This window comes from Temnothorax nylanderi, unplaced genomic scaffold, assembly GCF_030848795.1.
Source record: "Temnothorax nylanderi isolate EJ_2023f unplaced genomic scaffold, tnyl_v1.0 TNYL_tig0414_pilon, whole genome shotgun sequence".
Lineage (NCBI taxonomy): Eukaryota > Metazoa > Arthropoda > Insecta > Hymenoptera > Formicidae > Temnothorax > Temnothorax nylanderi.
The window spans coordinates 132659-159296 of NW_027249476.1; the positions used below are offsets into that span (position 1 = coordinate 132659).

Consider the following 26638-nt stretch of genomic DNA (forward strand, 5'->3'; position numbering starts at 1 on the left):
TTCTCTAATAAAAATTGAAACAAATTTAGATTTTGTATTAAACATTTAATCATTATGTCTAATACAAAATCTAAATTTGTAGAATATAAAGTTTATCTTTATTTTGCATATAATAATAATAAAAAAATATTATTAATTATTTCGGTTCGTGTGGAGGGAAATTATTTAATTTTTAGATCCAATTAAAGTATAAAGGTACTAATACCCGGACACTTAAGAGTAGGTAAATGTACCAATGCCTAAACACGTATCTATCTTTAAAAAAATTATAAATTTATGGAAATAAACGTTTGGATACCATAACTAAAGTTTCAAACTACAAAAAAATATATTTTTATCTTTGATTTTAATTTGCGTTATACTTATAAATAATAAAGGTGTCCAGATATAGGTACATGTCCGGGTATTGGTACTTTTAACTTAATTTCTAAATGTTGAGCAAGACATGATATATTAACTTCTTAATGGCTAATTAAGAAGATATTCGATTTCGAGGATGCAACGCGTAAAATTCGACTAAGTCCGCATAAAAATTATTTTGAAAGTTCTAGACGTTCTGATAAGAATTCCGTTTTTTAGTAGAACTCTAAGAATTCTGAAAGGAATTTCTATGATCGAAAACGATCCAGTCACTAGTTAAGAAGATATTCGACTTCGAAGGTCTGCCGTAAACGTCATTTGCGTAAGTTTTGATGATGATTTTTTAAAACAATTTTAAGGTTTTGGAATTTTTTACTTATCAAGAACTCTAGAACTTTTCGAAAGGAATCAAATGAGCTACTTAGAACTAATCTGGCTTAAAATCAAACTTTCATTTTTTTTGTTTTTTAAAAAAAATCAAAAAATTTTTACTTTTATCAGAAACTCTAGTCGTCAAAATTCTTCAGATGAGCTATTCAGAACTATTCGGTCTTAAAGTTAGGTGTGAAGTTAGCACCCCATTTTTTAATTACCTTTTTCATAGTGTTAATCGCCGGAACTCTTTTTATAAACATAAAAATACTCCTATACTCTTCGAAAAGAAGCTGGAACTCTAATCAGAACTATCAAATTTTAAAGTAGGGGTGCTAACTTCACACACCTTATATGAGGCAATGAAATATGAAATTCGATACTAATAATGCCACCGATAATTTCCACGATATTAAAAAATACTTTAGAATCCCTTACGTCAAGGGCAATAGCGAGAATATTTGTTGTATTTTGTGATGCATTAATTTCAACGTTCTTTACACTGTTCTGAAAAAACTCTATTTTATTATAAAAAGAGGAAACGATGTGCTTGATAATATTAGGAAGACTGAAATTGTGTATAAAATCAGTTGCAATGCCTCTTTTATAGGACAAACCAAGAGACACTTAAAGACGCGTATTAATAAACTTCGTTTAGATATTAAAAAACACGAGAATAGCCAATCAGTAGTAAGCAGACACTGTCTTTCAAATGGGCACGATTTTAATTGGTCTAAGTCAAAAGTGCGACACAGGGAAAACCCTATAGAAAAAGAGATAACTGATGTTTTTCATTAAGAAATACGGTGATACGGTGAATATGCAAAGATACGGAATAATGGTCGAAACATCGTTTTTGTAATTAATAAATTTGGACAGTCAGGTCGACTTAAATTCTTTCTTTGAAATATGAAATGTCAATTAAGAAATTAGAAAATGCATTAGGGCAAATACGAACGAGACCTACGGAACTTCCAATAGTAGACCTAAAGCGGATAAACTTAATCAAAATTGGTTTTTATAAAATTTATGTAAAATGAAAGAAAAATGTAACATACATTAATAGATCGGGGAGTATTATACCTATATTCTCCAAAAATTAAACACCATGAAAATAAATATATGATTACTGCCTCGTGCGGCAGTTTTGCACAGTTGTTATCAAATTTTGGAAAAAAAAAACTTAATATACGCGTGACAGTAGTGATGCCAATATCAGCATCAGAAAAATTAAAATCTTTGTGTCAAAATTATGGCGCAATTGTAATAAATACACTCTAAAAATATGTTTATCGTAAATGTTTAAATTATAAACATTAAAGTAGAAAAAATGTTTAACTTATCAAACAATTGGAAAAGCATTTAAGTTTCAAACATTAATAAACTTCGATAGATTCGAGTATCGACTTTACATCTCTTTTTTAGATATGGATTGTTTGAAAGAGAAACATAATGCTGTGTAAAATAAATCGCATAGTGCAAAAATCAAATTAAATAATTACTTATGAATGGCGAATTTTTGTCTGTTTGCTTGTCTGTTTGCAGCTGATGCGTACACCTCCTCGTATGCAGCTATTGTCCAACTCGGTGAGTCTGATAAAAGAGAATCGAAATCCGCAAGAGAGACCATTGATTCAGAGTTACTCGAAACAGATCTGTACACGGCATAAAAACAGAATATGTGACAGTCGTTTCAATTATGATAACATTTGGAATGTTATAAAAAAAGTCAATTTACAGGGACATCGTTACATTGTATAATATAAGCAAATTGAATAATTACTCATAAACGGCGCCTTCTTGCCCTTCTGCTGGTTTAGGCGAAGCCAGTTCCTCGTGTGGAGGTAATGTCCAACTCTGTTGTTCTGGCGTAAGTAAATCGAAATTCTCAAGCGTCTCAGTTGATTGTGAGATATCATCAGGAACATTTCTGTTTACGGCACAATTGAAAACAATACATGCGATAGTCATTTTAATTATGGTAACTTGGCAATACTATTGTCAAACAAATGCCTAATCTAGATTTTTGAAATGTATATGTACTTACGCACGTTGATTTTGTTTTTCCCATCCGGGATGTACGTTATTTAAATGCTTCCTTAAACTATCTAAAAGTAGTGTCACGCCACTCTGACACGCTTGGCTCTAGAACACCGTGACCGCCGGGGCACGAAGCCCTCGGGGCACGCGCTCCGCCTAACCGAGTAAGTAAGGAAACGATGAAAGTAGTGGTATTTCACCGGCGATGTTGCCATCTCCCACTTATGCTACACCTCTCATGTCTCCTTACAGTGCCAGACTAGAGTCAAGCTCAACAGGGTCTTCTTTCCCCGCTAATTTTTCCAAGCCCGTTCCCTTGGCAGTGGTTTCGCTAGATAGTAGATAGGGACAGTGGGAATCTCGTTAATCCATTCATGCGCGTCACTAATTAGATGACGAGGCATTTGGCTACTGTAAAGAGAGTCATAGTTACGACCGCACCGGGGGGTCTGGGGGGGCGGTTAGCCCCCCCAGAATCCTCCCCGTGGTCGGAGTGCGACCAACGTTATCAGTACTTCCCTTCGCGCTAGCATCAGAGCCGCCGCCGTGGATTTGCCCATTACAGAGTACATACCCGAAGATTACATACTTCCGGTAGAGGCGACTCTTCCGACGTAGGGGCACGGTTTCCCGTAACGCCCTTATGACTTACTATTGTACCTGTGGTGTTCCCCAGGTAGCAGGGTTCAGTCCTGCAGCGAACGTGATCCACTCGGATTAGATCAGCCCAAACTGACAGGACCTGGGGTACCATAGTACCCCTTTTACAGGTAATGCGCAACATAAGCTTCATAGCGCGACCCACACTAGGTCCTCCATGCCGTCCATTCGGCTATGCGAACCACCGCCCCTACGAGTCCGACACCAACTGGTAGGGCACCGGTAGCCTCCCGGTGGGGCTCCCTACCCCCGTAGTACTCGTGTCGAGCGTACCCCGCTTACGTTTGACGAGTCGCCGTCGCCGGTGCCGTGCTCACCAGCTACCACGTAACGCACAGATGCGCTGTTAACGCGTCGCTCATCGGTTGCCCGGAGATCCGGGATTCGGCAGCAGTCAACGCGCCTTAGGAATATAGGGCACGTGGTGGGCCATATACCCCGCTCGTGTCGGGCACCGCCCACGCTAGACGAGCTCCCGCCGCGCTCCGCCTCGCGAGACGCTCCCCTGTTCAGTACGACCGGCTGCATCCGTTACGCCAAGTTGGTTACTTGGGATTGGGCAGCAGCACGGCCGTTTTATGGGCAAACGGCACAGGGTACACCGTTTACCCGCGCTTGCTTGAATTTCTTCACGCTGGCATAGAAGTGGTTGCCATTCTTCATGCTTATTATGGGTGTTTAATGCCCTTTTTGCGGTCGAGCCGTTGTTTGCACCAGCTACGATTAATGCTATTCGGTAAATTAATCCCGACGGGAAATCATATCCTTATCTCGGCGATCCCCTTCTAGCACCGCTGCATAAATCTGATTACCGAGTATTATCGGACCTCACAGGCTTGCAGTCTATCATTAACTTGACTATTGAACGCGCTTCGAATGGCCATTTATCTCTGTGACCGAACTTTAGGTCTGAGAATATTGTAAACTCACTTTGAGTTGAATTTACGGTCGCCACTACGTTTGACGTTGGAAGGTAGAACGTATGAGGGCCAACGATGTATACGAAGGCTGCTTAAAGCCCCTTGCACAATGTCAGGCAACAGGCAATAGGAACAAGGAATAGAAATCAGAAATATTGTATAAATGCAGAATAAACAGTGACACCGGCAATAGACACAGAGTTTCCATCACGTTGGAAATTATATGCCTATTGCCTGTTGCCAACCAATCATAGCATTCGATTTTTTTAGGTTGTAATGAACGATTTTTTTGTTATTTCCTGTTTCTATTGCCTATTGCCTGGCATTGTGCAAGGGGTTTAACTTCCTTCCTTCCTGTCTCGTACCAAGATACAAAATGTCCGCGGCTCAGCTTCATGCGTAGTAATGGCCAATGTCCTCGGACAAAGTCGCGCATTAACACTCGGTTCACGAACGATTTCGTCAAGGATTAAGATGAGGATTATTTAAATAATTATAATATATCTTGTTTTGAGTTAACAAAAACAAGAATATATATTTGCTTCTAGCACACGAATACAGTAATGCGTAAGCGATTGATGAATCAAACTGTTCACGGGCGTTACCCGGGTACAAATCTCGATACCTCGGAATACGACGCTAATATCGGATTAAATTACTCGCAGAACGTACGCCGTGTCAAGACTTTTATAAGTAATCGCGTATCGCGAAACTGTCTTTTCCCTGAGCGTATTTACGATCTCGAATAAATGATATGCAATGTTGCGCAATCTAGAAAATTCTAAGACCGCACTCGAATTGGCAAATAATAATTAAATTTATAAAATGGATAAGATCGATCGAGTTTAATTCAATCAGAATTCTAATAATATTCAGGTCAAATTTTAGCGAATCTTATTTCCTCGAAAAACATTGCTTTTTTTGTTACTTTGAAAAATATTTCACACGAGACAATCCGTAAAGTTGAACGTGTCTTAAAATTCTCGTTTGGCGCAGAAGAAACTCTAATGAAACACGACTGCAAAGGACTAGCAACTTGCAAATGTTAAATATCTAAGTTACAATGTGTTTTCTGCGGTAACAATTTTAAGATCACTTACCACATGAATTCATAGATGTCGGAGACCAGTAGCTGTCCCGTTTGGCTGTTTTTCAGTGCCATCCCAATGAGACACAAGTACGAGTACGGTTTCAGAAGTGTCCTGGCGCCGATGCTGACCGGCTGTTGAATATTCGGCTCGTCGTCCTCCGTCTCCTCGTCTTCCTCCTCCATGTCGTACTGCATCTCGTGTTCATTTTCGGCAGCGTTTTCTTCCTTCACACTCGCAGTCGAGTGTCCAGCATCTTCGCGTCGCTGTTCGTCGCGGGGCAGATAGGCAATGTCAACGCCAGTCTACTGTCGCTGTCCAGATTCAATTAAAAGTAAATAAGGTTTTCTTCAATTTAACTTTTATGACTTCGAGCCTTCCCACACAGCAAAATATATCTGATATAGCCAGATATCTTTATGCTTACAATTTTAAGTTTTATTTTGTTCCGTTTGAAAATCAAACATATATATCTGTTTAATTTGACTTGTTTTTGATTTTAGAACTACAATTTTATATAGGTCTGTAATGTTTGATACAAAAGTGTCTTTTCTCGTCTAACCGTTGAAGAGTGCGGACGTATATTTTAAGTCATAGAAAAATTCCAGCTAAATTATTGCTTCAAATTTAGAGGTTGAAAACAATGTCTTGCTATAATAGATAGCAAACCAAATAATGGATGAATTGTTAGATCGATTTTTTACGCGTTATAAAAGAAATTTTTCATTTTAAAACTCAAAGTGTGCAATATTTAGAGTCATTAGATTCGAGCGCAATGAAGGAAAAATAACACATGCACACAAAAAAAAAGTGTCTTGGCCGAGACACTACACTAGTGTATTCCCATGTACTTTTTCCCGCTGAATCCGAATCCGAAGTCAGAATTGTCAGATTGGCTAAAATTTATGAGATAACCACAAAAAAATGCTCAAAAACACGAATTAAAGGGAAAAAAAATTGTTTTTTTGTGGTTATCTAATCAATTTTAGCCAATCTGACAATTCTGACTTCGGATTCGGATTCAGCGGGAAAAAGTACATGGGAATACACTAGTGTAGTGTCTCGGCCAAGACACTTTTTTTTTGTGTGCCTGTGTAATTATTCAATCATCAATATCAATTAATTCAGTGAATTAAAAGTTTGAAACTTGAAATAAATATTTATGGAGCTCATACTCATTGTTCTTCTTTGAAATCATTAATATGCTGTAAGTAAAGTGGAGTTAAACATTTAATAAAAACATTACTCATAAGAGACTAAATAAATATATTCATAACACTTTTCACGATGGCAAAGATGTGTTGTAAAAATTTCTAATTACGTGAAAATAGTATTTAAATTTTAAACCTCTCTCCGCGCGAATAACTATAACCAAAAAAAACCGTAATTTTAAAGGATTCGGTTTTCTTTACCAAGAAACCGAAACTGAAACTGGAACAATTATTTAAAGTTTTATTGAACCATATAACCGGAACCGAACTGAAATTCGAGTCTCTGATTGACGTACTAAATTCAAGAAATCAAGAATTAAATTCAAGAAATCGAGCATTTACAAATGTTTATCACATATTGGAACTAAGAGAAGAGGCACACAATATAATAAAACTGATTGAAAAATACATATTCAAATACAGGAAATGCCCGCCGTTTAAATCTTTGGTAGAACTTAAAAAAGCTGTAGAAAATGGAGAAGACGAATACCTTCTTACTGAAGACGAAATCAAACAGCTAAAGCTTTTCGAAGAATCCCCATCTAATTGAAGCTATAGTCATAGTGACAAAAGCTTACAAATAATTGGAGAAAATTGCAGTGAACATTAGCGCTGTATATTTTTTGATTGCACTAAACTTTACGTGTATGTAAGCTGTGTGCATAGTGTTCATCCACTTAAATTCCAAATGGGATGCGTTCCGAAATGCTCAACTGGACAACCTTTCTGTCGACGAGTGAACATACGATAAGTTGGTAGCCAAAGAGAAAAATTACAACGTCTCTCTCGTGGGATTTAAACTAGCGGGGGTAAGAGTTCGAGTTATCCTTTCGTTTATACATTATATATATTTCGCCTTACAATTTTGAAATATTATACGTTCAAAATAGACCTAAATTTTTCCTCTTACAAAACTTTTGATTTATCTAAAAAACAATTTCCAATGTTTTAGAATGACATATAGGAAAGTACCTGATTATCCTGAAGAATTTTTCGATTTTGTGCAAATATTGTTTCTACAACGTCTTAATAAATATCACACAGAACTGGACAAAACAAAATTGAAAAAAATATTAGATAAACATGAATTTGATAAAGAAAATAAGATGACAGAAATACAATAAATATGCATATTTTCATTCAGTTCAATATTTAAATTCAATGTATAACTTACATTTAGAACCTAAAATTAAAGAGAAATTTTAATTTTATATTTATTACATAAAAGTGAATCTTGTCAAATCTACTGAATTTTTTTGTTATATCTGTCATCGTTTAGTTGATTTAATTAGTGTAATTGACAATAGTAAAAATACATGGTAAATGAATTGGTTTGCACATTCTATATAAATATTTTAACAATTACCAGCTGTGTACCAATATTACAGGATGATCCTGATAAATTTAAATATACAACACAACTGTTAATTGCAATAATTCAACTGTTTTTGTGTAACTGGGCGGCGAACGTTCTTCTCACCGAGGTATGTTAAAAAGATATACAATTAGATATTAATTGGATTTCAATAATTTTAAAATGTATAAAAGAAGGCTCGATAAAAACTGAAAAAAAAAAAAAATGATATAAATTAATGAAACAAACAACAATTGATCCCATATAATATAGGAACATTTTAATCTTCATTCTAAATCAAACCAAAAATTTATGTATTTAAAGAAAAGAGATTCATAGATAATTTTTAATTCTTGACCGTAAAATTTAAACAAGAAATAAATTATGCTCTACGCACAAAAAATAATTCCCATATAGGACCGGGGTGGAACATATATGTAATGTAATATATCAAATTTATTACAAAGTAAAGGAGTGTAAGGGAGATCTACAGCTAAAAGCGAACGAGCTGTGGGATTGTTCCGGTTCAGCTCTTGGTGATAAGGTTTGGTATGGATTGATGTGTGGGGTGGCTCTTGTTCCGAATAAATTGTATCAAGAAAAAGGGCTGACTAAGGAGGAGAAAGATGGAGAAAGGCATTCCCAGCTTGCATCTCAGCACCCTGATGGCATTAAGAAGATAAAGAGTAGAATTGTCAGTAACGGGGCTAATTCCAAAATTCGCGCTTGAGCTACGGTCCCGAGTAGAAATTTCATCGGGTTTACCCAACATGCATCGGGATCCAATACGGCTGATGTAGGATATCAACTAACGGATTTTCGAGATTGCTTTCGAAATCATGTTTGTTAAGTTAGCACCCTCCCACACAAAACCGGAATAATACATATGCATATCTTTGTCAAGAGATTCTATGGAAAATCTATGTTTTTCCAGGTTGTTTTCAAAAAACTTTATCTGTTTTATTTCTTTTTTTGTTAAACAGTCACTTTTCAATTTGGATAAGGTTATTCGTCGTGCCCGCGTAGTTTCCAGCGGTATGTCTTCAAATACAAATTTGTTAATTACTTTTTTTATTTCTCTTGCGTCCTCTCGTAATACTAATATTAACATTATATTTGCGAACGCTCTGATATTTATTTTATTATCAGTCTGTTCTTGTTCAACCTCATTAAGCCTTGACGTTAATTCTTGATTTTTAATTTGTTCTGGAAATTTCTTGTTTGATTTTCTTAATTTTTCAAGCTCTCTGAATGAGCATAATGATCTTGAAACCCTTGAAACAAATGATTTCGAAATGTCTGTTAAGTTAGCACCCCCCCACACAAAACCGGAATAACACATATGCAGAAATTAAGTGCTCTTTATGTGCTAATTATGTGCACTATTCACGATTTTTGTGCTCGAGCGGTTTCGCGGGAAATCGCAATTGAAAGTGGGGGTGCTGGCTTAACGTAAGCTAGCACCCCCACTCATTAAAATTACATATAAAATAAAAAACTCAATATGCTAGAATTATGTGCTTTTTATGTGCTTTCAAATGCCTCAAACAAAATTAGTCTATCTGTAATAGTTTAAAAAATATACGCAAAAAAGATCTATATACTACTGATATAAGAGTAAAGTACCAGTTATAATACAGACAGCTAATTGGTTTTAGTCTTAAAATGTTCCTTAATTTATATGCTTTCAAAATATGTAGAATAAGAGTTTTGTGCTTATCCCCTTCAGCCGACAAACCTCCTTGAAAGTGAACACCCCATACGTACAAGAGTAAAGTACTAGTTAAAATACAGATAGCGAATTGGTTTTAGTCTTAAAATGTTACTTTAGTCTTAAAACTGGTACTTTACTCTTGTACGTATGGGGTACTCAGGAGGATCAAACTCCGCGAGTTTTATGGCGACCGAGCTTTAGTTACTGGGTGCATGTTCCAGGCGGCAGCACAATCTGCTTTCTCCTTACCTCTCTTCCCGCTTGCTCACCAAACTCGTTAACTGCTGCGCCAAATCGCGCGAAATATAGCTTTTGTCGTTATGGTTATGCAGTATATGGTGTTGCTGGTTTCGCTAATTTTACGCTATTATAAACCATTTACAGTGTTTCTTAGTGTTTTTAGTGATAATTAATTAGTGCAAACACTCCTGTGATTCTGTGTGAAATTTGTGTAACATATTTATTGACGTTTGTGTGTGTGGTGTGACAACTTCTTGATAAGTAAAAAGAAAAAATTGTTGTCTATTTATTTATTACATATTGTTTATATATTATATACTTTTTTCCTTATTTTATAACTATAAATTATTTTTCAGACCATGGTTTATAAATGTTGCGTGCCTAAGTGCACGTCAAATAAACAAATTCCCTTGCACGTTTTTCCGAAGGATGAACAAAGAAGAAGAAGTTGGTTAATAGCAATCCAAAGAATTGATTTAATTGGTAAGTTTATTAACAGAATTAACAGAATTGTCAAAAAAGTTAAATATATATGGGGCATTCCATGCCAAATCAACCAATGATTGACCCCGACCATTTTTGATTTGGCTGATAATTTTTTGTGTTTTTGCACTAAATGAAAGTAGCTTCCATGATTTTTTGTAGATTTTTATCTCTACTCATACTTAAGTTATGGATTTTTGAAAAAAAAATGCAGTTTAAAATTTGGCAAATTTCAAATGCTTGTAACTTTAAGAAGAAAAAAGATATTGTAAAAAACAAGGTGGGCTTTCTTTTCGTTTTTCTCTGTACTTTTCGAAGAAAATATCGAAAAAATGTTTAATGGGCAATATGACTGTTTTTTTTAAGGATTTAAGTAAAAAATGTTTGTTTTTCTCAGTGCGACCGTTTTGATTTTTTTCAAAAAAATCTCACAAATTCTAGACTTAATTTCGAAATTTTCAAGACCTAGAAGAAAATGGGATTCCAATAACTTCGATTTTTTAAGAGACTTTTTCTTCATTTTTTTTCGAAAATATTTTTTTAAAAATAAGATAGACTTTACCGATAGCTATAAAAAAATTTGATAAATTTATAGACAGCAATCCTGAAATTTCTATCTATGGGTAAAGAGGAAATTCGAATATTTTCTATTTTTTAATTGCATTTTTACTTATTTTTATTATTAAATTACTTTTTTTTAATAGAATATTATAAATTGGGGAACTTTAACGGTTAGCATGTAACAATTAAATCATATAGTTAATGAAAAAAACACATATATTATCTGTAAAATTAGCAATCAGATTTATTTAAAAATAAAATAAATAAATCAAAATCAAAATTAAAGATAAACATAAAATAAATGATAAATATATCAAAAAATTATGCCATATAACTATTTATTTTTTTTTTTAATTATCTTATGTAATTTTACATCATTACATCGAGAGAATATTTTCACATTTACATTTCCATTCTTATCAGGTATAACGCAATGAATTTTGTGTTTCCGGTATACGTTTAGCACTTGACTTGAAAAATGAAGAATTACTGAAGCACTGAAAACTTTATTTTTCAAATTTTTAGCCTGGAAACCTCTATTTGAATTTTGAAAAATGTTTTATGAGTAGAATGTATTACTTTTTTAATACCAGCACAGGGATTCTCTAACTCCTTAACGACAGTTTCGGTATCGTTTCACAGCTTTTTTACCATATATAATACTTACGCAACAATACCGAAACTGTCGTTAAGGAGTTAGAGAATCCCCGTGCAGGTGGCGTAGTAATAGAAGGTATCGAAGGTTACCGCGGTAACCTATATTGATAATAATTTTGTTGATATCATGGCACCGATAAAATTTTTTGATCGCTGCTGTAATCCTTTCAAGATTAAGAAGCACAGAAAGACGAAAAATCTTCGTCGAGTGAGTAAAAATATTCAACTTCAATGGCAATTTGAAGAAGATGATCGTCTATGTTCGGCTTGTTTAAAAAAAATAAAGAATCAAAGTCTGCCGGCTAATGAACAAATTATTGGAGTCACTAATAATGAAGGTATGTCTATTGATGATATAAAATTGGATGCTGATATTGATGCTGAACAGATCAAAATAGGTAACACTAATCTCGTTAGCCAAACTAATTTACCAAAGAATAATCCTGATGACATTAATGTTAGAAATATCTACACTCCAACCAGTACAATAAATTTGATTATTTAAAAAATATTCACCTATCTCTAATAGCTTTTTAGCATAACTATTAGCTTTTTTATCATTCTATTGTTTCTCATAGATTCAGCATCAAGTGATGGTGAACAAATTTTATCACAGCAGATTAGCTCATTAAGCATTCAAACTTCCTTACCCGTCGTGAACAAAGCTCTAGAGTTGCTTGAGCAATCTCCAATTCCTACTAAGAAGTTAAGAAGAACGGAGTATCTGAATGAAAAAGTTAATACTATTGCTCGAAACTTAAAACGAACGTATGGAGTTGACAATGATTCTGAGTTAATTCACCAACTAAATAGTTCCGACGCTATTGAAATGATTGAGAGCCTTCGAGACAAATTTCATGACGAATATACGACCCGTGGCGAAAAAATACAAATCTTAACTTTATTGCCGACAAGTTGGAGTGTATCAAAAATTATGGAGATTATAGGTTCAACCAATTTCATGACAAGGACAGCGAAAAAACTTGTTAAGGACAATGGCATATTATCTATGCCTGGGCCAAAAAAAGGTAAAAAGTTTAATTACACAGGTCGACAATGAAAAAATTATTTTAATTATTTCATGCAATTCTTATAGATTTTTAACTACTGAAATTGATAATAAATTTACTTTTTTTATCACGTCGCATTAATTTTATTTTATTACAAAACAAGATTTTATAAGTGTCTATTTACAATCTTCTTCCACTAAGTGTTTAGTTGTTATTTATATTCATGTCTTTTTCATATTTATGGTATTATGATAATATAATTAAAACATAGCTGTTCAGCTAAAAAGAACCATCAGTTATTACGTTAAGTGCATAGGTCACACAATATAGAGTTGTTGGATTAAAAAAAAAAGATTTTACTCAAAAAAGAGAAATAAGCTCAGTATCATTTTAAAAACAACTTTAATCATTTTCTGATATAAATTATAAAATTATAAAATAGTTCAATAGAACAAATACTTCGAGCAAAATAAACGTTTACTCATAAAAAAAACATTTTGTTTAGCAATTGGTCATATGTTATAGTACTTAAATGTGATGTGATAACAATTTTATTTATATTATAGTATTTATATTTTTATAGTATTTACGTATTCAAGTAGAAATACCATTTAAAAATGCAAACAACTTTTTATAAATTTAATTTTGCAAGCTTGTATTATTTACTGAATCAATTTTCTTTACCTCTGTAATTGACATAAAATAATTAAATAATCTTTTATAGGTCATCCACTTTGTAAAGAAACAGAATTAGCTGTTCTTAAATTTTACGAGGAAGAGGAAGTGAGCGCTGTAATGCCAGGAATGAATGATTATGTCATCACTCGCAATGAAGGCAAAAAAATTTAAGTCCAAAAACGCCTTATTCTTTCTAATTTAAAAGAATTGCATAAACTATTTCGAGAAAGAAATCCAGCTATTGAGATTGGATTTTCTATGTTTGCGGATTTACGACCTAAACATTGCGTTTTAGCGGGTGGTAGTGGTACCCATACCGTTTGTGTTTGCTCGATACATCAAAATATAAAGCTTATGATTTTTGGTGAGCAAAATTCTTGACTTAATATTAGTTAAATTTTTTCTTCAGTTTTACTATTTTCCACATATTGCAGGTGGTAAATTGTTATCATTAACAAAAGATCAAGAATTCAAACTGGAAAATTATAACGACTGTCTTAGGATAATTATGTGTTCAGTTCCTACATCACAATGTTACCTCGGAGAATGTCCTCATTGTCCTCGAACAGAAGTTTTACGTGAATTCTTAATTCAAACCATGGAAGACTATGCGATTGACAATGTGATTTATAGTCAATGGATTACTGTACCACGAACTAGCTTAGAAAAATTCTCTCATTGTTCATCCGAATTTGTCGATAATTTCTGTGAAAAAATCACAGCTCTTCTACCACATACCTATGTGAACCTGGCACCCGACTTTCGAAAAATTAATTTTTTTTTACGGAAAACGTTAGCATTTCGTTTGTAGTTGTTTGTAGTAACAAAAATTTCGTTTGTAGTTCAATACATTAAAAATTATAAACATTTAAAAAATGACTCGCACCCCACTTTGAGATATCTCAAATCCGCTTGCGCCATCTTCTTCAGAATCGTTTGTAGTTGTTTGTAGTGCTTTTCTTTTCGTTTGTAGTTGAACCGTTTAAAAGTTACAACAATTTAAAAAAATAATAAAAACCTAACTTTGCCAATTTTGGAGATATCTCAAATCCGCTTGCGCCAACTTCTTCAGAATCGTTTGTAGTTGTTTGTAGTGCTTTTCTTTTCGTTTGTAGTTGAACCGTTTAAAAGTTACAACAATTTAAAAAAATAATAAAAACCTAACTTTGCCAATTTTGGAGATATCTCAAATCCGCTGCGCCATCTTCTTCAGAATCGTTTGTAGTTGCATGTAGTGCTTTTCTTTTCGTTTGTAGTTGAACCGTTTAAAAGTTACAACAATTTAAAAAAATAATAAAAACCTAACTTTGCCAATTTTGGAGATATCTCAAATCCGCTTGCGCCATCTTCTTCAGAATCGTTTCTAGTTGTTTGTAGTGCTTTTCTTTTCGTTTGTAGTTGAACCGTTTAAAAGTTACAACAATTTAAAAAAATAATAAAAACTAACTTTGCCAATTTTGGAGATATCTCAAATCCGCTTGCGCCATCTTCTTCAGAATCGTTTGTAGTTGTTTGTAGTGCTTTTCTTTTCGTTTGTAGTTGAACCGTTTAAAAGTTACAACAATTTAAAAAAATAATAAAAACCTAACTTTGCCAATTTTGGAGATATCTCAAATCCGCTTGCGCCATCTTCTTCAGAAGCGTTTGTAGTTGTTTGTAGTGCTTTTCTTTTCGTTTGTAGTTGAACTGTTTAAAAGTTACAACAATTTAAAAAAATAATAAAAACCTAACTTTGCCAATTTTGGAGATATCTCAAATCCGCTTGCGCCATCTTCTTCAGAATCGTTTGTAGTTGTTTGTAGTGCTTTTCTTTTCGTTTGTAGTTGAACTGTTTAAAAGTTACAACAATTTAAAAAAATAATAAAAACCTAACTTTGCCAATTTTGGAGATATCTCAAATCCGCTTGCGCCATCTTCTTCAGAAGCGTTTGTAGTTGTTTGTAGTGCTTTTCTTTTCGTTTGTAGTTGAACCGTTTAAAAGTTACAACAATTTAAAAAAATAATAAAAACCTAACTTTGCCAATTTTGGAGATATCTCAAATCCGCTTGCGCCATCTTCTTCAGAATCGTTTGTAGTTGTTTGTAGTGCTTTTCTTTTCGTTTGTAGTTGAACCGTTTAAAAGTTACAACAATTTAAAAAAATAATAAAAACCTAACTTTGCCAATTTTGGAGATATCTCAAATCCGCTTGCGCCATCTTCTTCAGAATCGTTTGTAGTTGTTTGTAGTGCTTTTCTTTTCGTTTGTAGTTGAACTGTTTAAAAGTTACAACAATTTAAAAAAATAATAAAAACCTAACTTTGCCAATTTTGGAGATATCTCAAATCCGCTTGCGCCATCTTCTTCAGAAGCGTTTGTAGTTGTTTGTAGTGCTTTTCTTTTCGTTTGTAGTTGAACTGTTTAAAAGTTACAACAATTTAAAAAAATAATAAAAACCTAACTTTGCCAATTTTGGAGATATCTCAAATCCGCTTGCGCCATCTTCTTCAGAAGCGTTTGTAGTTGTTTGTAGTGCTTTTCTTTTCGTTTGTAGTTGAACTGTTTAAAAGTTACAACAATTTAAAAAAATAATAAAAACCTAACTTTGCCAATTTTGGAGATATCTCAAATCCGCTTGCGCCATCTTCTTCAGAATCGTTTGTAGTTGTTTGTAGTGCTTTCTTTTCGTTTGTAGTTGAACTGTTTAAAAGTTACAACAATTTAAAAAAATAATAAAAACCTAACTTTGCCAATTTTGGAGATATCTCAAATCCGCTTGCGCCATCTTCTTCAGAAGCGTTTGTAGTTGTTTGTAGTGCTTTTCTTTTCGTTTGTAGTTGAACCGTTTAAAAGTTACAACAATTTAAAAAAATAATAAAAACCTAACTTTGCCAATTTTGGAGATATCTCAAATCCGCTTGCGCCATCTTCTTCAGAATCGTTTGTAGTTGTTTGTAGTGCTTTTCTTTTCGTTTGTAGTTGAACTGTTTAAAAGTTACAACAATTTAAAAAAATAATAAAAACCTAACTTTGCCAATTTTGGAGATATCTCAAATCCGCTTGCGCCATCTTCTTCAGAAGCGTTTGTAGTTGTTTGTAGTGCTTTTCTTTTCGTTTGTAGTTGAACCGTTTAAAAGTTACAACAATTTAAAAAAATAATAAAAACCTAACTTTGCCAATTTTGGAGATATCTCAAATCCGCTTGCGCCATCTTCTTCAGAATCGTTTGTAGTTGTTTGTAGTGCTTTTCTTTTCGTTTGTAGTTGAACCGTTTAAAAGTTACAACAATTTAAAAAAATAATAAAAACCTAACTTTGCCAATTTTGGAGATATCTCAAATCCGCTTGCGCCATCTTCTTCAGAATCGTTTGTAGTTGTTTGTAGTGCTTTTCTTTTCGTTTGTAGTTGAACCGTTTAAAAGTTACAACAATTTAAAAAAATAAATAAGACCTAACTTTGCCAATTTTTGAGATATCTCAAATCCGCTTGCGCCATCTTCTTCAGAATCGTTTGTAGTTGTATGTAGTGCTTTTCTTTTCGTTTGTAGTTGCACCGTTTAAAAGTTACAACAATTTAAGAAAATAATAAAAACTAACACAATTACGTTTGAACAATTGCACAAAATAACGGAATTTTTTCAATATTAAAGATACCGTGAAACGAAAAAGTTCCGTTATTTTGTGCAATTGTTTAAACGTAATTGTGTCTTTAATAAAGAAAGTTGAGACGGAAAAGTTTACACTACGGAATTTAATTTATAATTAACATATTATACCTTACTACAATCTTTCATGTCAGTTAGAGATTATGCCACAACTATACATAATTTATACACACGATATATATTCATTAACATATATTTTCAAGTACATTTTTTCCGTGCGGAGTCGAATTTGTATCGCCCGCGGATGAAAAGATATATGTATTGTACACGCGCGTAATATCTTAATCTGTTTGCAATTAGAGTTGAATATCGCGTCACCAAGAACACCAACTCGCCCGAGCGAGAGTAGAAGACAGATCGTCATTTGTTTCTTCTATTGTTCGACGTCGCGTCGGTTTCAGTCCGAAGTTCCGAGCGCGCACGTTCACAATACGACGCTTACGTACGTATGCTATCGCATGCTACCAGGCCCGCGATCTGACATCACCGCTCTGTATGCGTGATAGTGGGGCTTTGTAATATAACAGCTTTGTAATATAACAGCTTTGTAATATAAAAATGCCTCGAGAGTCGGCGAATCCGCCAAATAAAGTTTACGAAGCCTTGAAAGGGCTTTGGTTTTTGGACAATAAAGGTAAACTTTTGCCGTGGGGCGACGATGTTTGGCAAAAGGCGGTCGATGCGATGCAAGGTAAGATGACAAAGGATTACATCTACCTTTATTTGTCACAAAATAGGAATGACGTTTTCAATAAAATACATGGAGTCGAAACATTGGAATGTACCAACGAAAGTACTTTTGACACAATGCGAATGATTCGCGAGACGATTCGAATTGGTCTATGGGTGAAACGAATTGCATGTTACCAGCTATACGCAAAGCAATAACGATGTCAAAAAGCGAATGGGATACTCTTAAATCCCACATCGTAGAATACAAACATCGCAAATACGAGGTACTTGTTATTGGTTGGGCTGATGCAGTATACGATGTTTTATGGAGTCATTTAAAATTGCCCTGCCCCTACTCTTTTAAAAACGCAAAAATTAATCGAAATCCTGGCGAGATATTCTTGTCAATTAAGGGCAGTTGCTCAGAATGTAAATCAAAGATTCACATCTATTGTCAAAGCGAACCGACTGAGGATGGCCCGACCTTACATGTTTCCACTTTTGATTCTCGTGGGATAGCGCATGAAAAAAAGCGGCAAGTACGTGGTGACAGACGGATTCGTATTGGAAAGGAATTGCAGAGTACATCAACTTACGCTTGGCGACGGAATGAAGCTAATAGGTTAATGGAATTCGGAGATGTTGTACAGGCCAACCTACCTTCGGAAGATGTTGCACGTAAAGCAAAACAGGAAGCTCGAGATAAAGAGTTGGGGTTGTTCAAAGTTAAAGCTGCTCTTGCCTCAGTATGGGACATGAAGTACGGTCAAGAGTTTAGTGGGTGTATTTACGAAATTGGGCTTGATAAATTTTATGTGATGTATTGGAGTCCCACGCAGCTCTTTCTGTATAACAAGTTTCAGAAGGAAGACGATATCGGTAGCATTAGCGTTGACGCAACGGGTGGACTGGTAAAACAAATTTCAAAACCGGATGGCTCGAAACGAGTTATTTATCTCTACCAGGCTGTTTGCGGTTATCGCAGAAAAATCCTGCCTTTATTTCAATTAATTTCTGAAAAGCATGATACTAATACATTGACGTATTGGATGCGAGAGTGGTTACGTTCTGGGGGGTCAATTCCGAAACAAGTGGTCATAGATTACTCACCGGCACTTCTGAATGCAACTTCTTTAGCGTTCAACAACAGCGATCTTAAGACGTATATCGAGAACTGTATCGTCTTCGATAATAACTCCTCATCCATGCGTGTTCAACGCCCCCGATGTCTCATTCGCATTGATATCGCACATCTAATCAAATTAGTTGCGCGTTGGAGCTGCTTCCAGCATGAATCTCTTGACAAAAAGGACTTTTATCTACGCTGTGTCGGTCTTTTGAGTACGTGCACAGAGATTAATAAGTTCATTGAAATATGTACGGACATTCTATCAATAGCTTTTTCGACTCACGAAGATATTGACGATAAAGAAAGCCATTGCTTCGCTGCTCATAATAGGGTTATGAATCGTTTAAAATCTTATGATCTTCCTACCGATACGCCAAAAAATTCCGAAAACAGTGATTCTGATTTGCTAGAACGATTCGAAGACTCTGACAACGAAATAACTTTACAATCGAACAGTGCAATCGATGCGATTCTGGAAAAAATCAAAACAAACAGCACCTGTAACTTGAAGCAAGGTCGATTAAATCCATACCATTGCGCTGGTTTCGGTTCTAGTCTCTTCAAATTGTCCAAACAGTTCGTTTTGTGGACAGCCGTAATGACAGCCAATGATCAACAAAACTCTATTATCGTAGAGTTGGGAGATAAACGTGTTGCTAGTTCAGCTCGAAGTGAAGAATATTTTCGGGAACTCAAACATCTAGTTTTTAAAAATGGTAAAGCTATCAGGATAGATAAATACCTCGTTATTCACCTCAGGTCTTTGATGGGAACTAATAAATTGTTAAATGCGCCGGAAAAAGAAAGTAAGAAAAAAAATCCGAAGATCGTACACGCTATGCCTGAAGTAATGGACCTTACTATTGCAGAATCACACAAGCTTAAAGATACTTTTGTTGACAGTCGGGATTTCTTTAAGAAGTCCCCCCTCGTTGAAATCGAAAATTCGTTATCCGTTGATCTCTCACCAATGAAACCTCAAGTAGTAGCTATGAACGACACAAAAGATCTTATCGGCAATTCGTTGCAGTCGGCAAACGATGATACACGTTACGGTTCTCACACTGATCATTCGGAGGACTTGATAAGTGAACTAAAAAGAGTATCATCCCAATCGAGAGATACTACTGTTGACAGTGTTGCCTCCGAAACATCCTTTCTCAACGAGGCCGAGAATTGGAAAGGTCTGAACAAAAAGATAAGTCCAATAAAACCGAAGATATCAGGTAAAGCGAACAAAAGAGGTAAATATCTCACCGCATGTCCTGATATCGAGATTATTCACAAACGGCCGAAATTTACCCCAACGTTGCCTTTGCTTGTGAACGGAAATTTGTTAAAACCGGTAAACATCGGTGAACACATCGTTAGCGTACGAAACACATGTGCGTTTGATTCCACCGTTCAAAGCATATTAGCTGCATGTCACGATTTTGCTTCATATTTCCAATATCTTACGGACAATAAAACCTATCTATCTGAATTTGTTCAAGCATTATCAACGACGGGTGTGACGGCAAAGCTGTACAAAAAGCGAGGATGTATTTTAAGTACCACTAAGAAAATAAAAGATGGAATATTAGATTGTACAATTAATATTTCATATCTGCAAGAAAAAATTCTCCGTGATGTGCCATCTTTTTCAAAAACTGTTCGATGCGCTGATTGCCTGTTCGAAAACTCAAAGATTATGTCGGTTCTACATCTAAATCTAGTCCCAATATACAGACGTGGCATGGCAGGTCTGCAAGAAGCTGTGAACGAAACGTGTAAACCCAGAAGTACAAGCACGTGTTTTCGATGCAAGAGTCCTAATATTTCGAAAGGCTTATCGGGAGGTGGTCACATGATACTCGATATCGAGGATGTTGGAAATCGTCTACTTTCAGCTCGAAATGGCTATCCAAATTGCAGGAGACAATTTACCATCGAAGAAATACCAGATAAGCTGATTTGTGATAAGTATACTTATAAATTTGTTTCCGCGATTGTCCACATTAACGAGCATTATTTTGCGTTCATTAAACGAGTTACCGGCAAGTGGGAAAGCCATAACGATTTGCAAAAACGAGTTATGGCAGTCACTGCGAGAACGCGCTTGCAGAAACACGATATCCACATATTATTTTATGTCCGAGTCTCCAAGACAGTTGAGTCGACGTCCGATTAAAAGTCCCTCACTTTTATCGACACTGTTACGTAATATAAAGGTTTTATAGGCTATAGAGAAGTTCAGAAAACAGAAAAGCACAAAAAAATTAAAATGTAAAAAAATATAAAAAAAAGTAAATAAAAAAATTTAAAAAAACAAAAAAACTAAAAAGTGAAACCGGTTTTCCGTCACGTCCTCGTCGTCGGTTTCGGGTAATGCTAAGAACGGAATTTCATTGTAGTGTTCCATCTTGTTGATATTCATCAATAACAGCAGTATTTGTAAGATTAGAGTATAGCGTGCTCGAATCGAATATAGGCTTTAAACTCTAGCTCGAAAATTGTTCGTAGTTGTGTGCAATGCCATTAAATTCGATTGTAGTTTTCTTAGCAAACAGTACATAAAGACAAACCGCTGTAAAATCGTTTATAATAATATTAATTTTGATTCTAGTCCTTCGAAAAATTAAAATAACAAATTAAATAGCCTTTAAACAGTAACTACAAAATCGTTTGCAGTTTGTAAAACACTAATTTTGATTGCAGCCCCTTACAAACTAACGTGGAGACAATCTGCTATGAGCTCAAGCTTCGAAACTGTTTGTAGTTGTTCGTCTCAACATTAATTTCAAAATCAAAGTTCCTTTCTTTTGCAATTGTTTAAATAATCGTGTCTTGTGAATGGTGCAACTACAAACAAAAGGAAAAGCACTACAAACAACTACAAACGATTCTGAAGAAGATGACGCAAGCGGATTTGAGATATCTTAAAAATTGGCAAAGTTAGGTTTTTATTATTTTCTTAAATTGTTGTAACTTTTAAACGGTGCAACTACAAACGAAAAGAAAAGCACTACAAACAACTACAAACGATTCTGAAGAAGATGGCGCAAGCGGATTTGAGATATCTCCAAAATTGGCAAAGTTAGGTTTTTATTATTTTTTTAAATTGTTGTAACTTTTAAACGGTTCAACTACAAACGAAAAGAAAAGCACTACAAACAACTACAAACGATTCTGAAGAAGATGGCGCAAGCGGATTTGAGATATCTCCAAAATTGGCAAAGTTAGGTTTTTATTATTTTTTTAAATTGTTGTAACTTTTAAACAGTTCAACTACAAACGAAAAGAAAAGCACTACAAACAACTACAAACGATTCTGAAAAGATGGCGCAAGCGGATTTGAGATATCTCCAAAATTGGCAAAGTTAGGTTTTTATTATTTTTTTAAATTGTTGTAACTTTTAAACGGTTCAACTACAAACGAAAAGAAAAGCACTACAAACAACTACAAACGATTCTGAAGAAGATGGCGCAAGCGGATTTGAGATATCTCCAAAATTGGCAAAGTTAGGTTTTTATTATTTTTTTAAATTGTTGTAACTTTTAAACGGTTCAACTACAAACGAAAAGAAAAGCACTACAAACAACTACAAACGCTTCTGAAGAAGATGGCGCAAACGGATTTGAGATATCTCCAAAATTGGCAAAGTTAGGTTTTTATTATTTTTTTAAATTGTTGTAACTTTTAAACAGTTCAACTACAAACGAAAAGAAAAGCACTACAAACAACTACAAACGATTCTGAAGAAGATGGCGCAAGCGGATTTGAGATATCTCCAAAATTGGCAAAGTTAGGTTTTTATTATTTTTTTAAATTGTTGTAACTTTTAAACAGTTCAACTACAAACGAAAAGAAAAGCACTACAAACAACTACAAACGATTCTGAAGAAGATGGCGCAAGCGGATTTGAGATATCTCAAAGTGGGGTGCGAGTCATTTTTTAAATGTTTATAATTTTTAATGTATTGAACTACAAACGAAATTTTTGTTACTACAAACAACTACAAACGAAATGCTAACGTTTTCCGTAAAAAAAAATTAATTTTTCGAAAGTCGGGTGCCAGGTTCACATAGGTCTACCACATGATTTTATTGCTAAACAGCAAGCAGCTTTTTTGAAAAGTCTTAAAAATTCTCTGCCGGACAATGAATTTATTGTTATTTGTGATTTCGTTGAAAATTACGCATTTATAGTTCAGAGTGCAGCGCCTGGATTTCATTGGAATAATAATCAGGCCACGGTATATCCAATCGTCGTTTATTTTAGAGCTAACAATGAACTTATGCATAAGAGTTTGGTTATTATATCAGATTGTATGAGTCATGATGCCGTAGCTGTCCATGTCTACTCGAAAAATGTAATCGATTTCATCAAAACACTTTCTGGGAATATTTCTAAAATTTATTATTTCTCAGACGGCGCACCGCAACAGTTTAAAAACTATAAAAACTTTATCAACTTGTATTATCATAAAGAAGACCATGGGATACAAGCTGAATGGCAATTTTTTGCTACTGCGCATGGCAAAGGCCCGTGTGATGGTATTGGTGGTACGGTAAAGAGAATGGCTGCTCGAGCCAGTCTCCAACTTCCTTCTGATCAACAAATAACAACACCACAAGAATTTTTTGAATGGGCGTCACAATCTAATAATTTGCCTAATATGGAGGTTAAATTTTCTTCAAAAGAAGATTACAAATTAATGGCAACAAAGCTTCTAGACCGCTTCGCAAGTGCTAAACGTATACCGGAAACACACAAAATCCATTGCGTTATACCTGATAAGAATGGAAATGTAAATGTGAAAATATTCTCTCGATGTAATGATGTAAAATTACATAAGATAATTAAAAAAAAAAAAAATAAATAGTTATATGGCATAATTTTTTGATATATTTATCATTTATTTTATGTTTATCTTTAATTTTGATTTTGATTTATTTATTTTATTTTCAAATAAATCTGATTGCTAATTTTACAGATAATATATGTGTTTTTTTCATTAACTATATGATTTAATTGTTACATGCTAACCGTTAAAGTTCCCCAATTTATAATATTCTATTAAAAAAAAGTAATTTAATAATAAAAATAAGTAAAAATGCAATTAAAAAATAGAAAATATTCGAATTTCCTCTTTACCCATAGATAGAAATTTCAGGATTGCTGTCTATAAATTTATCAAATTTTTTTATAGCTATCGGTAGAGTCTATCTTATTTTTAAAAAAATATTTTCGAAAAAAAATGAAGAAAAAGTCTCTTAAAAAATCGAAGTTATTGGAATCCTATTTTCTTCTAGGTCTTGAAAATTTCGAAATTAAGTCTAGAATTTGTGAGATTTTTTTGAAAAAAATCAAAACGGTCGCACTGAGAAAAACAAACATTTTTTACTTAAATCCTTAAAAAAAACAGTCATATTGCCCATTAAACATTTTTTCGATATTTTCTTCGAAAAGTACAGAGAAAAACGAAAAGAAAGCCCACCTTGTTTTTTACAATATCTTTTTTCTTCTTAAAGTTACAAGCATTTGAAATTTGCCAAATTTTAAACTGCATTTTTTTTCAAAAATCCATAACTTAAGTATGAGTAGAGATAAAAATCTACAAAAAATCATGGAAGCTACTTTCATTTAGTGCAAAAACACAAAAAATTATCAGCCAAATCAAAAATGGTCGGGGTCAATCATTGGTTGATTTGGCATGGAATGCCCCATATATATGTCCTACTGTTTCTCATTTTCTTTGATAGACTGGCAAACAGACAAACAGCAGATAAACACACACACACACACACACACACACACACACACACACACACACACACACACACACACACACACACACACACACACACACACACACACACACACACACACACACACACACACACACACGTACACACGCACACACGCACACACGCACACACGCACACACGCACACACGCACACACGCACACACGCACACACGCACACACACACGCACACACACGCACACACACGCACGCACACGCACGCACACACACACACACGCACACACACGCGCGCACACACACACACACACACACGCACACGCACGCACACACACGCACACACACACGCACGCGCGCGCGCGAGAAAGAGAGAGAGAAAATATATATACTTAACACATTTCGTACTTGCTTTAGATTTTGTGTTCATTTATTTTCAATTACATTATTTTTAGATAAAAAAGTCTTAAAAATGAAACATTTTTTCCCGATATTTAATAAAGAAGTAATTATTTAGTAAGTCTATCCAATTAGTGCCAATCTTTAAACAAATATACGTTCGTTAAGTATTATGATTTTTACCAGTGAGATGGCTTACGGATGTATGTCCATTTGAAAAACTATACCAATTAGATGGATTTTATTTAATAATTTCTTAATTAAGCATGGAAAAAATTGATCAAAACTTTTAAATTTCTTCTTCATTCTAAAATAACATTTTGTAATTACTGAGTGGATTACAGGATTACGTAAGCATTGTGTTCCTGTCTAAGAGAACATAAAATCCGAGCCTTATCTCCACGATCAGTTCTCTATGATAAAAGATATACATTATAGTACATAAATTAATGTATAAAATCTGTACTTCTGTTACAGATGCACCAAAACAAAGATTGGATAAATTGAGAATTTGCACCCTACATTTTTCTGACGATCTAATTTGTGATTACACAAAACGGCGAATTTTAAAAGAAATTGCAGTTCCTAATATTAATATACCCAATATTAATATAGCAGTCATTAATACACCAGATATTAATGTGCCAGAAATACATAAACAGCCATGTTGCAATTACGAAGAAAATCCAAATGTACAGATCGCGAAAAATGTTGGATGTGAATCTAATTTAATACCAATTTTTGAAGAAACAGAAGAAATACAAGAAGAGGAAATAAATTACAACCCAATTGAAGAAACAAGAGAAATACGAGGAGAAAAAAGAAACTACAGCGCAATGAAATCGTATAAAAATGTAATGAAAAAGAAACTTAGAAAAATGCAAAAACAATTATACAAGAAGAGAAAGTACATCCAGCTGCAACGTAAGAAAATGAAAGAATTGTGCAACAAAAATAAATGGGAGGACCTAATAAAGGATTTAGCAAGTACACAAAGAATTTTCATGGAAATAATATTAAAAAATTTGCATCGTGCACCAGAGGTATGTTATTTATACAGGATGTTAAGTAAAGATCGTCTCCTAGGCATATAGCATTATTTTTCACGAACATTAAGTCAAACAGTCCTGAACCGTTTTTTTCTATATCGCTTAATAAAATAGTAATTATTAAAAAAATAATCCAATCGATGTCGTCCTTTAGCCGGGAGTACATCAATGAACCATGCGCCTGATAGTAGGCGTGAGCGATTTGTTGCTAAGTTCCACTATTAAAAGCGGTTCATTGAACGTACTGGTTAAAGGACAACGTTAATTGGATTGTTTTTATATAATAATTTCTGCTTTATTAGACGTATAATGGTTCAGAAGTTTTCGACACAATTTTTCGTGAGGAGTAACGCTTTGTACTTAATGGACGGCCTTTTCTTAACATTCTATATTTTTGTCATCATTTTCAGATACGTGCGCACGCGCACACGTACATATACTTTTAGATGTAATTATGTATAAGTTTAAAAAAGTAATGCTACTTGTTACATGTAAATAATTAGGTTTTTTATTTTTGTCACTTTTTAGTATTATTTTTTAATTCATTTCTTATTTTTATTTTGTTTATTTATTACTTTTAAATTGATATAAAGGCCAATATTGAATTTCAAGGGGGGTCAAACTCAAGAAAAAGAGTATATCACAGGAAATACAA

General features: G+C 34.1%; 1 protein-coding gene across 1 annotated transcript; it reads left to right on the forward strand.

Moving 5' to 3' along the window:
• Positions 1-10318: 10318 nt before the first annotated feature.
• Positions 10319-26333, forward strand: LOC139782452 (uncharacterized). The gene is made up of 3 exons (XM_071721483.1): positions 10319-10442; positions 25412-25977; positions 26286-26333. The coding sequence occupies exons 1-3, from the start codon at positions 10319-10321 to the stop codon at positions 26331-26333; spliced, it is 738 nt and encodes a 245-aa protein (XP_071577584.1).
• Positions 26334-26638: the final 305 nt, after the last annotated feature.

Bases quoted from the DNA above. Each gene is read 5' to 3' on its own strand.
- LOC139782452 (XM_071721483.1), top strand. From the start codon at position 10,319: ATGGTTTATAAATGTTGCGTGCCTAAGTGCACGTCAAATAAACAAATT. The intron at 10,443-25,411 runs GTAAGTTTATTA...CTTCTGTTACAG, and splicing joins CCAAAGAATTGATTTAATTG to ATGCACCAAAACAAAGATTG. The intron at 25,978-26,285 runs GTATGTTATTTA...CTGCTTTATTAG, and splicing joins ATTTGCATCGTGCACCAGAG to ACGTATAATGGTTCAGAAGT.